Genomic DNA, 13,737 nt, shown 5'->3' on the forward strand with positions numbered 1-13,737 from the left:
TTCCTTAATATTAACGTATCTGTTTTGTAATTGCGACCCTTCATACGAACACCCTGCGTCCTAAAACTTTATTTATTAGGAAATCAAACACTTTGCTACACAGCGTAGTCATGTATATACTTGCGATAAAAACTGATGGATTGCTGACAAACATGCATAATAATCTTCATCACCGTAAACAACATTAATTCCATTCCATCTAGAGTCTGAAATATGTTACGGTCTAAACTATTTGGCGTGGGAACCCAAACAAGCCAGGTCGGTGTGTTTGATTACATGCAATGTTGTATAATACTAATAGGACAATTATTAATACATTTGCTTAGCTGTACTTAAAAGTAATAATCCGAACCAGACAAAATCGCGGGAGTGTGCATTAAAATGTGCCCCCCACTGCCCATTCACACATTTTTCACCCATATAGTTGTAATCAGCCAAAATGCCATGAACCACAAAAAGCACTGAATGCTGATGAATGATCGTTTCTACATTATAGCCTGTCTGGCTACTTACTCCCTACTGGACATACATCCATGAAGCAGGTTTAATATACTCAAATTGTAAATACGTGCTGTTGAAGTTTCTGTAGTATTCTAGAAACTAAAATGACTAAATGGCCTAAGGAGCATCCCCGACATTTCTGAAATTTTGTATTTCCCATAGCACTATGAAATTGCAGGTTTTAAACTAATCTCGCAACTTGTTTTCAGTGAAAAAAGCACAGTAAATATTCTTTGATAACCACACAAGGTTTCACTTTAGAACTGAATGCAATCCATATGAAGTAAAAAAAAAATACTAAGTATTGAAAACACACGAAACACCGACATCCGAGTGTGTCATGCCCTCAGTTATGTTTTACAAACCAATTTGATTTGATATATATTGTATGGGTTACTATCTTTATTTGCTATATATGAAAAACACTGTCAAAAAATGGGACTTCCCCCTAAAACAAAATAGGGAATTGTTATGAATAGATCATTTATTTTGATTCAATTAAGCACCTTTTTCATCAAGGTGACAATAAGGTGACTAACTTAACTTGCATTACTGTTCTGCACACTTTAGGAAGTGTTATATTTTTGAAAAGGACACAAATAAGGTGAATCACAATATCACTTTAACGAAAAAATGATTAATACAACGGCACATTTTCAATGTATTTTACTTTGACAACCATTATGTGCAAATGTAATGCTTTAAAAACTTGGTTATCGAACATATTTGTAAAATAACATGCTTGTGTATGTATATTGTGTAACTGAAAGTTAGAGGCCTACCAAAAGCTGAGAAACGTATTTTTATTTTATTAATATCGCTATTATTTAATAAGTATTGCTATTATTAATAATAATTGTTATTATTATTGCACGTTGTTAAAAAAGCCATTTAACTTTGGGGAAAAGTGTGGGGGAGGATATCAATATGTTGACAATACTTAGAATTGGAAAAGTAAAAAATGAAACTTCCAGAAGTTTTCAAAACTTATGTGCCCTAATCATAAATGTTTACAGATGAGAAAGGTCCTATGAAATGTGTACTTCATAGTTCTGTTTAAGGCAGGATTAAATAGCAAATATGTAACGTGTAAAAGTCTAAATAAATTTGATACATACTCTAAAAATGTTAGCCATTAGATGTGCTACTTACATTCAGGCCTTAGAAGTTTGCATTAAATTAAATATATTAACAACCAAAAAATGATTTAAAAAATAATACAGAAGTATTACCTGCAATATAAATTTCTAAGGGATTTCTAAGTGTGATAAAATTACTTGTTAATTTAAATATTACAAATATATACGACTAGGGCATATATGAAATGCATGCTATTTGGTAAGTATGTAGCTCAGTTCACATAATGCTGTATAAATGTTGTGAACACTGGACACGAACACAGACAGAGACGCATGCCAGCCTCACACACATCACGCACGTGTGTTTATGTCGCATGTAGGCTGCTGACATGATGAACAAACTTCAACATTCACGCTTTAGGTACTTTTGTCCTTGTAACTAAGCTACACTTCACTGCTCTGCTGGGACGACCGCACAGCTATAATACGGCACTTGACTACAGCAGACCCGAGCTATAGTGCGCCTCTGTCGGTATAAGGTTCAAGTTCAAGCCGGCGCGCCTCCGGCTCTCGGAGCGGCCATTTTCCGCTCCAGCTTGGTAACTCTGTCGCCGGTGACGGCGTCTCACACATTTCAAGTTAAAATCGGCCTCCAGTGCCGCGGCTTCCACACATCTGCGCTATCCCGCGCTTGCTGGCAGAAAACGGACAACTTTCAGTGGGAGATGTGCCAAACAGCTATTTTCCTCATTACGCCCCTATACATACAAATAAGTCTGCATTTGCTAACCTTCCCCACAAACCTTCCGTTTGGCTACGAACCAGCAGAGTAACTGACACAAAATAATAATAATAAAGATTCTGTATTCTCGCCATACGTCTGAAGAGAAAACTCGTGATCATTTCAGCGTGCATCTTTTTTGGAATAAGGACAAATAATGATGAAATTGATTTGTAACGTACCATTGCCAAGTGAAACTGACAAAACCAACAAAAAAAAAAAGTTGTAGCTAAAAGGCTTTGGCAGCACCGCAGTTCAGAGCCTGGTCATCTCGTCGATCGCGGCGTCGGGTCTTACTATTTATCATCCATTTCTCTTCGCAAAGAAATAATCCCTGGTCTTCGAGGGGAAATAAACACGGGGGATTTAAAAAACAGTCCGGTGCCAGAACAGAGGCTTCAGTTCGTTGCAAAGACCCAGTTTCAAGGTACACCAGAACAAAATAGAGATCTTATAATATGCAGCTTTCACAGTTTGTAGCAGTAGTAGTGTCTTGCCTGACGGTGCCTCGCTGTGCTGTGATGTAGCCTGTAGCATAAAATTACAATGCAGATTCTTCGCTCTCATAGATTAGAAATTATGTGTCTCTCTCTGATTTAGGGGTAGCGTATCTTTTTGTATCCATAAAAATGGCCTGATTTGTGCCTTCCAAGGAGATCTTACGGTCGTCTTCAAGACGGAATAGATGAAAAAGACGGTGGTGGTTTATGGGGGGTTGGTAATGTGTTAGTGTTGCACTTGATGGCGTAGTTTAAAAAAAAAAAGAGAAAGGATATATTACGGTCTGCATTAAAGGGGGGATTACAAAAATTGAAACCCAAAAATGAACACAAAACCTACCATTATTGTCTCTTTGTATATTTGTTTCCGGGTTTCAGTATGTAAATCCGCGTATTAGCTCGATCTAATATAAGAGTTTCCTCTGGGTGCTGGGCAGTGTGCTGCGGCTTGTTTACCCAGCACAGGCGAGCTGCTGTCTGGAAAAGTTATTTAAGGAGAAACATGCAGCATCCCCTTTTCAACCACAGAGCACCCTTTGCGTCGCTTTTTTTCTCCCTCCTTTGCGCTTTGCTTACCTTTAACAGCCGACCCCCACACCCCACCCCAGCCCCACCCTTCAAGTAACAACTTTATTCTTGTTTTTAGGTAAGACCAGTAACCTTTAAAGAGCGAGTGAACGTGGTTGCAGTATCCCCTATTATGCGCCCGAATACAACCACACAACCACACACTGGCAATCGATTAAGATCCTAATACTATAGAAAGTGAGGTGTTGACTTGAGCTTGAGTTAATAAAACATCGCCAAAACACTAGACTCTTTCTCGTTTAATACATTTACGACAGAACAAGTTTGAAGATAGTTAATATGTTTTATACCACGTTACATTATGCTAAAAAAATAATGCATTCACTCATTTTAACCAAGTAAAAATGCCAAGGTGTTCACTTTCTTGTTTAAATAACCATACATTTTTAATCAAATCATCCTTCAGGTCTTTATGATAATATGTCGATCCTACTTATAACTAATGTCATTTCATATTTCATAACATTATACATGTAACATTTACTATAAGCTTATATTTAATATAAGCAGTTTATATATTCCAACAATACACGAACAAGAATCCATTGATTCATAAAATATGTTTAGTAGGTTTTGGCTTTATACATTTTTATTTGCAGTATTGCTAACATTTGTTCAGAGCTTTTGTAATAATTTGCTGTAGATGATTTACGCACACTGTTACTGTGTCATTTAGTGATATTCATAGTTTTAATTACAAATTTACACTATATTGTAATTATCTGACCATTTTGGAACTTGTTGGCACTGGAAGCTACAACTTTGCCTAACTTCCTTCAGTTCAGGAAACAGCTTAAAAGTTTGCATTTTAAAAGAGCATGTACTGATCTATAGTTCAAAGTCGGTGGCTGATTTTAATTTAAGATCAATTGTAATAAATGGAATACTGATCTCATTAGAACCAACACATTTTTACTATACATTTTATCTCTGCAATTGTGTTTTATGTTTGTACTCTAAAATTTCTTATATTGTATAGTCTTGTATTGTTTTGTCACTTTAGAAAAATGTTTAAAGAAACAAACAATTTCAGTTTCTGAAGTATTAAGGTTAATGTTATTTGTTTCTGTGTGAATAGCCATGTAGGCCTATAATTGCTCTCACTTGTTAATCAGAAACAAATACTTTATTTACTTCACAATATTATTATTTTATTTATTTCTTAGCAGACGCCCTTATCCAGGTTATCCATGTGTGCCTTGGGCTGTATTAACGGGATATACGATTGAGTTTTGTTACTGGTCTGTCGTCATTGTTGAACGTGGTGCATGTGCCCAATATATTTAAACCCCACAATGTAGCTGTACTATACTCTTTAGTTCCTTGGATAGCTCCAAATGTTAGGTGCCAAGAAAAGGGCTCTGAATTTCGAGAGAACGGTTATTTCGCTCTAGAAAGTTTGGATATGCTACCAGAACATGTTAAAAAAAAAAAAAGTCAAAGGGGATTAAAAAAAAACACTATTTACTTACTTAAATTAACCATGTAATTGTGAAAATCTGCTCTTATTGAGCAGGAGCTTTTTTCTGCAGTGCTTTGGACATACCTGTGTGATTGTGGCGAGGACCGCTGCAGTGCCCTGGGACCCTCAAGAGAGACACGGCCTCTCAACAGGTTCTCCCAATATAGTCAACATCGAGATCAGAACAGAAACAAAGTCAAAATATGCAATGCAAACATTTCAATACGGTTGACAGATAGCGTTTCAAAAACTTGATTTTTATTCCTTTAACTATTACTTGTATAAACCGTTCCAATCACATTTGATTAGGTTTTAAATACAACCATCTTAGAGTTTATAAAGAAACTTGCGGTCTCCGACATTATCATCGCAATAAATGTTACTCCTTTTGTTAAATTCGCTTTATTTGTTGCGACATTTTAAACCGCAAAACTTTTTATTATTACAAGCCTCCCTGGTGGAATGTATTTTAATTAAATATATATATATATACACACACACACACGTCTTAATTCAAACAGGTGGATTTATTTCTCTACATCAATTGGGTAGGAATAAATAAATAGATTAATTAAGATACTGTACTTCAAAAAATATATGCAATATTCATTACAAATTACATTATTGTTATGAAGGACAGCATATTTATATAACTGAATTTCTTAACATTTCTCTTATATTTCACGTTGTATTTCGTCCTTCAATATGAAACGAGACTTTATAATCATAAAAACCAATAGGGTCTAGTTAATATTTGATATTTTGCATATGGTCAATAAAGGGATTAGAAAAATACCATAATACAGTCGCAATCTTAGCCTTTTGTAAGTTGAACAGATGTCAAACAATAATGTAGGCCTACACGTACAAGTCAAGTTACCATTTTCACCCTGTAACTTCCATCCACTGTATAAACTTTCCTTTCGTTTAGACCAAGTTCATTTGGCATTATCCTATGTAAAAAGCGCCCTGCTTATTTCAACATATGAAAAATTCTAAATTATTTTGTTTAACTTGTAAAATCATTAACCAAATTAAAACCCTACTAGCTACACATGCAATGGTATCGTATTCGATATTTGTTTATACATATGGTAAAGATTCAGGTTTCCTTTGCAACGTTTGCTTTGACTGCATGATTCATCGTTATTTACAAGTCAATAATAAATAAGAGGACATTTGTTTTATTGAATGGGAAAAACAATATCTAGTTTAGAAAATTGTTTTTCATTTGTAATCAATAATGCAAGAACTAATAATAATACTAATAATATCCCGATCCAAACCTTACATAGAAGCTTTTCGATTTGTAAAGTGAACAAATCGCGACATGACACTCACCAGTGATTTAAGTGATTTAATCAGACTAAGCCTGGTGAAAGTTGACTGACCTAAAATGACCTTCACAATATGTGTTATACAGTTTATGTACTGAAGGGAGTGGGGGACAACTCCCTTAAAATGTACAGTTTACATTAACTACAATTATTTTAACTACATTAACTACAACTTGTGAACAATGATTCAGATGTTATGGTATGTCAAGATGGTTATACATTACAAATATAAATATTTGCATGCTTTTGACTAAGGATTTGAATGCTCAGTGTAGCCTATTTCCTTTTCAATGTAAACTTTTTTTAATCACTCACTCGTTTTCTTTTCCACTGCTTTCAACATGTTTTGTTCAATGTTTAAATGTGTCAATAAATGTTTGTTTTCGGGTTAACTTAGTAAATAATAACTTTCTCACTACAGCAATTACAAAATCTCACATTCTAATATGCACTATTATGATATTTGATTTAAAAATATATATTTTGTATTCTGTGATTGTTCTGGATTATATGTATCTGGTTAGATACAGTATTGTCACATACCTTTAAGCATATATGCATACTGAAAAAAAAGTTTAACTTTCAAAAACAAATTTTCATGCGTTGGGATAAGAATGACTGCAAGCTAAACCGAGAAGTAAGAGGAAGACATTAATGGCCTACAAACAGACTAAAATAAGCAGAAATTATATATATATATATATATATATATATATATATATATATATATATATATATATATAATACATATTTTAATAATCAATTTCGATCCCTATGGCTTGGCAAGATCATGTCTTTATAATTAACCATGGTATGAATTTGAAAAAGCTGGAACTGGAACTGTCATAATATGTTTTAATTCAATGTATGAATTCAATGAACAAAACACCCCTGTAGTTATAGTCAAGAAATCATACATTTCAATAACATTTAGTAATTATTCAAAACAATTAGCTTAACTTAATTATGAAGCATGTCAAGTTTAGACTAAAACTGACTTGTATGGTGAAAAATAATACAAATAAATAAATACATAAGAACACCACAATGGTTTATTCTTTAAAGAATGGAATGCAATTCGAGAAACGTTACACAAAACAAATCTCTCTGACTAAAATCTGGAACTGCAAACCATCAAAGTGGTATTAACCTATAATTTACAACCGTTTAAAACGACATGTGCAGAAGTTTGGTGCTGACCTATTTCTGATTTAAGAAACGAACCACACCAACAGTTTTCATACAAAAGTTTCGATATTCTTAAAAACTCGAATAAATATGGATGTTCAAGTGTGCAGCACGTTTTTCAAATGAAAAAGAAAAGTATCATAAAAATACTTACAGTGCACCTTTAAAATGTAAAAAGCCTGCACTTTATTGCAGTGTGCTATTATACAGATTCCTCACCTGCTAAGTCTTTGTTTTGACTTAAACAATCTGTAGCTGCACACGTTGCGCAAGATTTTTTGTTTGTTTGTTTGTTTGTTTGTTTTTAATCGACCTGTCCGCTTCTGATATTACATTATGCAAATCGGTAAAACTGCTGTGTTACTTTAACCTGTTTTAACCACACACTCGTTTGTGTGAACAAAACCGAAGACGTCTTAATGTATGGATTTTCATAGAAACATCTACCAAAAAAAGGGTACCGCACGGAAGAATACTCAGATCTCCAGTTCATTATATTGATAATGCCTCAAGGGGAAAACGAGCTCCATCTCAGAGTCCGGTAGAAGAAAACTTGCCCAATAAACAGAAACGGCGCAGCCGAGCTAACCAGCGAAGCAAACCGCAACACAGTATTGACTCTACTGGGACACACATGTGATTCTGCATTTTCACAACAGATTTACACCTTCGACTTATCCGACATAAAGAATGTTCCTCTCTGAGTATCAGCCTCTATTGTATATCAACAGGCAGTAGAACACACAGGCAATTTGTTTAATGCTATCTGATGTTGGGGTGACCCACAGTTCTTATTTTTTCCCTTTTGAAAATCCTGCTGTTGTACTGAAGTTTCCACCACAAAACTAATGTATCAGTCAGCAACTTTTTAACAATAGATGGACTTTACTGAACAGCGCTGATGGGCACCTTTGTGGGCATAATAGATCAACCTTATGGAGTGGAATATACGTGAGCAGCTGTGTGGACAGAGACGCGGCGGGGGGTCTTCATCTGAACTCTGAACACATGTGTACAGTCCAGTTCAATAGCCAGGAATGGCAGTTCAGTTCAAAACTGTACAATTTAAATAATGTGTATACCTCTTTGGTTATATAATAAACACAACTTATATAATTGTTTTATAAATGGAAGTTATGAAAATTGTACAAAAAATAATAAAAATATATATATATATATAATAAACGCAACTTCTTTACATTTGTTAACTACAACTGCAAACCTGAAATATTAGGATAGGAAACAACTACCGAGTTCTGACCTTAACTACTAACTACTAATCACAGATTCTAAAATACTGCCAATAACCTCCACAATTACTTTGCAATGCCAAAGTGAAACTGAATTACCGTTTCTGCCCTCTCTCTCTCGTTTGAGTAACTTCACTGTCATATTATTGTTAACACTGTGGTCTTTATTTTTTTTTTTATTCTAACCACACGTTTCTACGAATTTATATGTATGTGTGTGTGTATATATATATATATATATATATATATATATATATACACATACATATAATACACACACACACATATATACACAATATATATAATGCACAAACATTTAATAGCCAAGCAACTAAGTAAAATATAACATGATCTGCAGTCACTTTTTAAATTTAACCACATTTGTACAATTCAGCATCTCATTGCCCATAAGAATTCGCCCGTTTTTGCGTTTTCGGCTTCCTCAATTTGTTCACCTATGGTAAAAAAAATAAAAAAAATAAAAACTGTATATTAATGATTACAGATATTATATAATATAAGAATAGTCTTAAATCCTTCATAATTTTAAGACATAAATACAATTTGGCTCACCAGATGGAAAGATTGGATTTTGTTTTCTTGTAATAAAGTTTTACATGAAGACGATCTGAAATGTATGCAGATTATAATTACTCAACCATTTTATTTTCCATACTGCAGAGTGCATGTGTGTTTGTGTGGCGCTCAGTGGGAATGAAGATGGGACTGGTTACGGGCAGACTGTAAGTCCTCAGTCAGGAGCGACCGAAGCATCCATCTAATTACATCTTGGAATATCCACAGCACGACAGACGGACTGTGAAAAAAAGTGTTGCTTTTATTCCACGGACAAGTACACAGGAGGGTAAAAACAGTCAAAACAAAAGGAGATTTTGTTTGACTTTTTACGTGAGCTGGATTCTAAAACACAACACAGAAGTGTGCAGACGAGACTCCAGAAAAATTCCTCAGACATCCTCTAGCTGTACTCATCAAGTAATTGAAGTTTATTCAAGTAAACTCAAGCCACATTTCAATTTTCACAGCATAACAATTTGATTTCTAAATAATAATCTCTACGTATTAGTCGTTGTTTTTAATACTTGACAGATTCACTGTCACTGTTATGGTTTATTTCTCAGTTAAGGAAATTGAGCCAAGTGGCAGACAAACAATTATCAGATTCTCTGGATTTTTGTTTTCATACAAACAAATAATGCAAACTTGTAATCCCAGTGTTAACTCACTGACATACATTGTACAGAGACCACAACAAAAACTACTTTTGAACATGCTATACACATTCAAAATTAAAAGACATAAAGGTGTTTAATAAGTAATGTCATATTTTAACCCCTTCACTGTCAATATATACATTGTTTGGATCCCTATATAAATTGGATATATACATTGGGAATGTATTTGGCAAATAGCTAGATGTGTTTTGTGTATGTGGGTGCAGCATATTTGGCAAGCTTTAACATGATCAGAAATATGTGAGAACTTGTAAAGCACATTCATTTAATCTGATCTTTAGCATTTACTACCCAACAATATAATCAGTTTTAAACTCCATGTATCTGTTTCCTTGGTTTCTATTGGTAATGCAAACTCATCTTGATTGAAGATGTTCCCTCTTTTAAATTATAGCAATTATGTATCAATGAATATATATATATATATATTCAGCAATGTCTCTCTAAAAACAGGTTTAATTTGTATCTATTTTATTCAAAACTACCCTTTTGCCCCCACCTTTTTATATAGGAATTTGAACGTACCAAAAGTTAAATTAGTCTGTATATAATGAATGGAAGCCCATAAAATACTGTCCTCTGAGATCTACTGTATGTGCTCTCCATCCATTTCACACTGAAAATCCAGATCTGGAACAGCGGAGTTCAAGTATCAGTATGAGAGCAGACAGTACCGTCCCCTTTCAAATTCTAGCCATGTCCAGGACACAACAGGAGCTGCTGCAGGATGGGGACCCACACACACTTTTCAGCCCTGCCCAATCCCACCCTAATACGTGTCGTGTGATGGATTTTACACTTCTGTATTTTCCAGCAGAAAAAATATAGTTATAGTTGTTGTTCTTAGAAAAATCGCTAACATCAACTATCCCTTGTTTTTATTGATGCAATACAGCTATTGATTTTCAGAAAATATTTTATTTGCTCACTTATAAAATATTAAACTGATGAGATTCTATGCGAGACAAAATGTTTTTGTCAATTAAGTTTGCATTGTTTGTGGAATGCCCTTCACATTGTAGGATTTGTAAAATATATAAATAAATCAATAATCAAACAGGAAATTGCTCTAAGGTATATCTGAGGACAGTACACTGATGCAATGCTAGGAAAGTACATGACAGGACATTTAAACAAACAAAAAAAATAAAAACTTCATTGCCACTGGCATGGTGCCATTATAGCAGCAGTCTGCTTTCATGTCAGAGAAATGGGAAGAATATTAACTAATAGATCAAAGGCCTGTTTGTGTTTTGGTGCTCAAACTGTCAAGCAAGCTACACACGTTTGTATATCTTAAAAGGTTTCCTTAATGCACATGTAAAAAAAACAAAAACTGAACAATAACATTCTAGACTGATAATTAATAATAATATTCATAAAGCAAATTGAAGCACTGAAGTAATATTGGAGGAAAGAGGTTTTGCTTTTAATAATCTTTGTTAATCTTGAGATTTAATTTTATCTTTTTTTTTTTTTTTTTTTTTTTTACATCTAAGGGAAAAATCAACCATTTTGTCAAAGGACTTCAGGTCACCCCAACAGAAACCTTGCTAGGATAAGCCATTTTAAATTAAAAAACAACCTTTTTGGTCTGGAAGCCAACAGGCAATATGCACTGCAACAGAAATGCAGCTTTGGCAAACAGAATTCTTTGTTCACTATTTGTCAGTTGATGGATTTAGAAGTATGAGCACCAACGAAGGCAAGTCAGCAAATGCACATCAGCAGTTAAATGTATGACTAATACTTTACTAGTCAAATTAGTAATCAATTTTAGATAAATAAAGTTGAGGTTATTATTAAAATAAAATGGTCTTCAAACTGTGTCAACACAAAAACTGTAGCAGAGGAATACAGAAGCACTGCAAGTAGAGTGCAGCCACTCAGTCACAATCCTATCCCTAATTGATTTTAATGAAGAAATGCTGTCTGACTGCGAGCTCATGTTTTTGAACAACTTGCTGCAGAGACAAAAAATATATTTGGACCATTGTTCAAAAGATTCACTATGTTTGTTACCATTTGATTTCCCTAAGGCTTAAGTTTATTAATGGCAAAACTCAAGGATATTTCCTGTTGGATCATTCTATAATTTCAATGGCTGCACTTGTTGCTGCTACATGGCACGTTTCTTTCACCTTGACACCATTGTGCACCCTTCATATCACAGTCCATTGTTTACATACGATAGGGAAACAGCATCCCCTGTGTGTTACGTTTTTTTCAACATAAACATTTCCACAGAATGAAAAAGAAATATAATAATTCTATGGTTTAAAAAAAAAGAGATCTCATTATGTCGAGTAATGGAAGTAAAATCACTATGAATTTAAATACAACTCCTTAATGATTTTAAGTAAAAAACACCTTCAAAAATCCAAACTATAGACAGATAGATACATATAGATAGAACATTATCAAAAGTATTTCAATTTTAAAGATAGTGTTTAGCTAATTTAAAACGAGATATTGTATGTTATACAAAAAAATCAAAAAACATAAATGAATACATAAACCCAGTGCTTCTATGCTATTTTGGGGAACGTGAGCCTTGTAATTTCACAGTATATGAAATCATGCACTGTACCCAGGCTCAGCCAAGTCATGGCAGGGCAGGGGTTGGCTTTATCCTGCTGGAGGAATTTAATGTGAAAGAATGACTTCCTTATACGTGCCCGATCTCTGCTGCTTAGAAGGGACTGTCTGAACAAGGAAATAATCCTGCCTCAGCTCGACTGGGCTCTCACAGGGGAGAGGCAGATCTACAGTGTTGTGTGGGGAGATTTCTCATTGGCACAAGCAGGCAGTGAATGCAACACCACCTCTGCAAAAGCAGAATGCAGTTTAATACCTACGAGAAAATGGTCTGGATTGGCTTATGCAGAGAAATGCATGATTCAGAGCATGCACCGTGTCTTAAGGGTGTTTCAAACAGAACGGATGTAATGAAATGCATTGAAAATGTACATAATCTACCCTATCATCTCCATTTAATCCTAACTTAATACTGATCGTGTTTCTGAGAAAAAAAAGTTTCCAAAATTGCTCAGCTACTCACACATTTAAATTTCTTATTACATAAATTCAAGGTAATCAGTAGTCATGGGATATTTGGTTGTGTTTCTGTCAGATCTAAATTCGATATTTTAAATAAAATAATGTAAATGTGTGGATATTTCCCATACCTTTCACAAAAATACTCTTATAGCTTCCAATCCAGCAACTAATGCCCATGCAAAACCCACAATACACAATTAATTATATTACTAAATCAAGCTGCTTAATTTAGTTATTGACTATATAATGCAATTCATTAATTCACATAATTACATTTGTATTGAAAACAGAAAAAGGTGTTCCGAACAGCCAGAAAAGCTGTCCTTGGTCATTATAGAGTTCAATGGGTGGTGCGAGTTCCTTGTAAAGACTGCAATTGCTGTAGAGCTGAGAAAGATAAAGGTTTCCATTCAGAGAAGACCCCTCACACCAGCTATACAACCTTGTTAATTCAGTGCAAAAAGGGAGTTTCCTTCACACAACAGCAAGCTGAAAGAATTAAAAGTGTATTACGAATGTTCTGTTATCGTGTGTGTTTTATCACCATTGAAACTCATTGTAAATCAGCTATTTGTAGCTCAAATAGCCTTTTTCAATAAATATTTTTTCCATAATCTAGAAGGAATGTTGGTCTTGGTTGCGTACTTTACAGTCCACATTCAAAACTCTACATCTTATAAATAGTGCTGAGCTTCAACAGTTTTCAAGAATAACCACCTTGACCTAGTGGTGATT

The 13,737-nt window shown here is 34.3% G+C and overlaps 1 protein-coding gene and 1 long non-coding RNA gene across 2 annotated transcripts in view; one reads left to right on the forward strand and one right to left on the reverse strand.

Annotated features, from left to right (window-relative positions):
* The window catches only part of nfic (nuclear factor I/C), a 173,689-nt gene extending 170,347 nt beyond the window's left edge, over positions 1-3,342 (reverse strand). Inside the window, exon 1 of the mRNA XM_066695196.1 lies at positions 2,544-3,342. Within this exon, the coding sequence (XP_066551293.1) occupies positions 2,544-2,546 (3 nt within the window). The 5' untranslated portion in view covers positions 2,547-3,342. The remainder of the gene's footprint in view (positions 1-2,543) is intronic.
* On the forward strand, positions 2,650-10,261 carry LOC136717727 (uncharacterized). The gene is made up of 2 exons (XR_010805237.1): positions 2,650-2,788; positions 9,368-10,261. It is a non-coding gene; the product is annotated as an uncharacterized LOC136717727 (long non-coding RNA).
* Positions 10,262-13,737: the final 3,476 nt, after the last annotated feature.

The sequence above is a fragment of the Amia ocellicauda genome, chromosome 22 (assembly GCF_036373705.1).
Source record: "Amia ocellicauda isolate fAmiCal2 chromosome 22, fAmiCal2.hap1, whole genome shotgun sequence".
Lineage (NCBI taxonomy): Eukaryota > Metazoa > Chordata > Actinopteri > Amiiformes > Amiidae > Amia > Amia ocellicauda.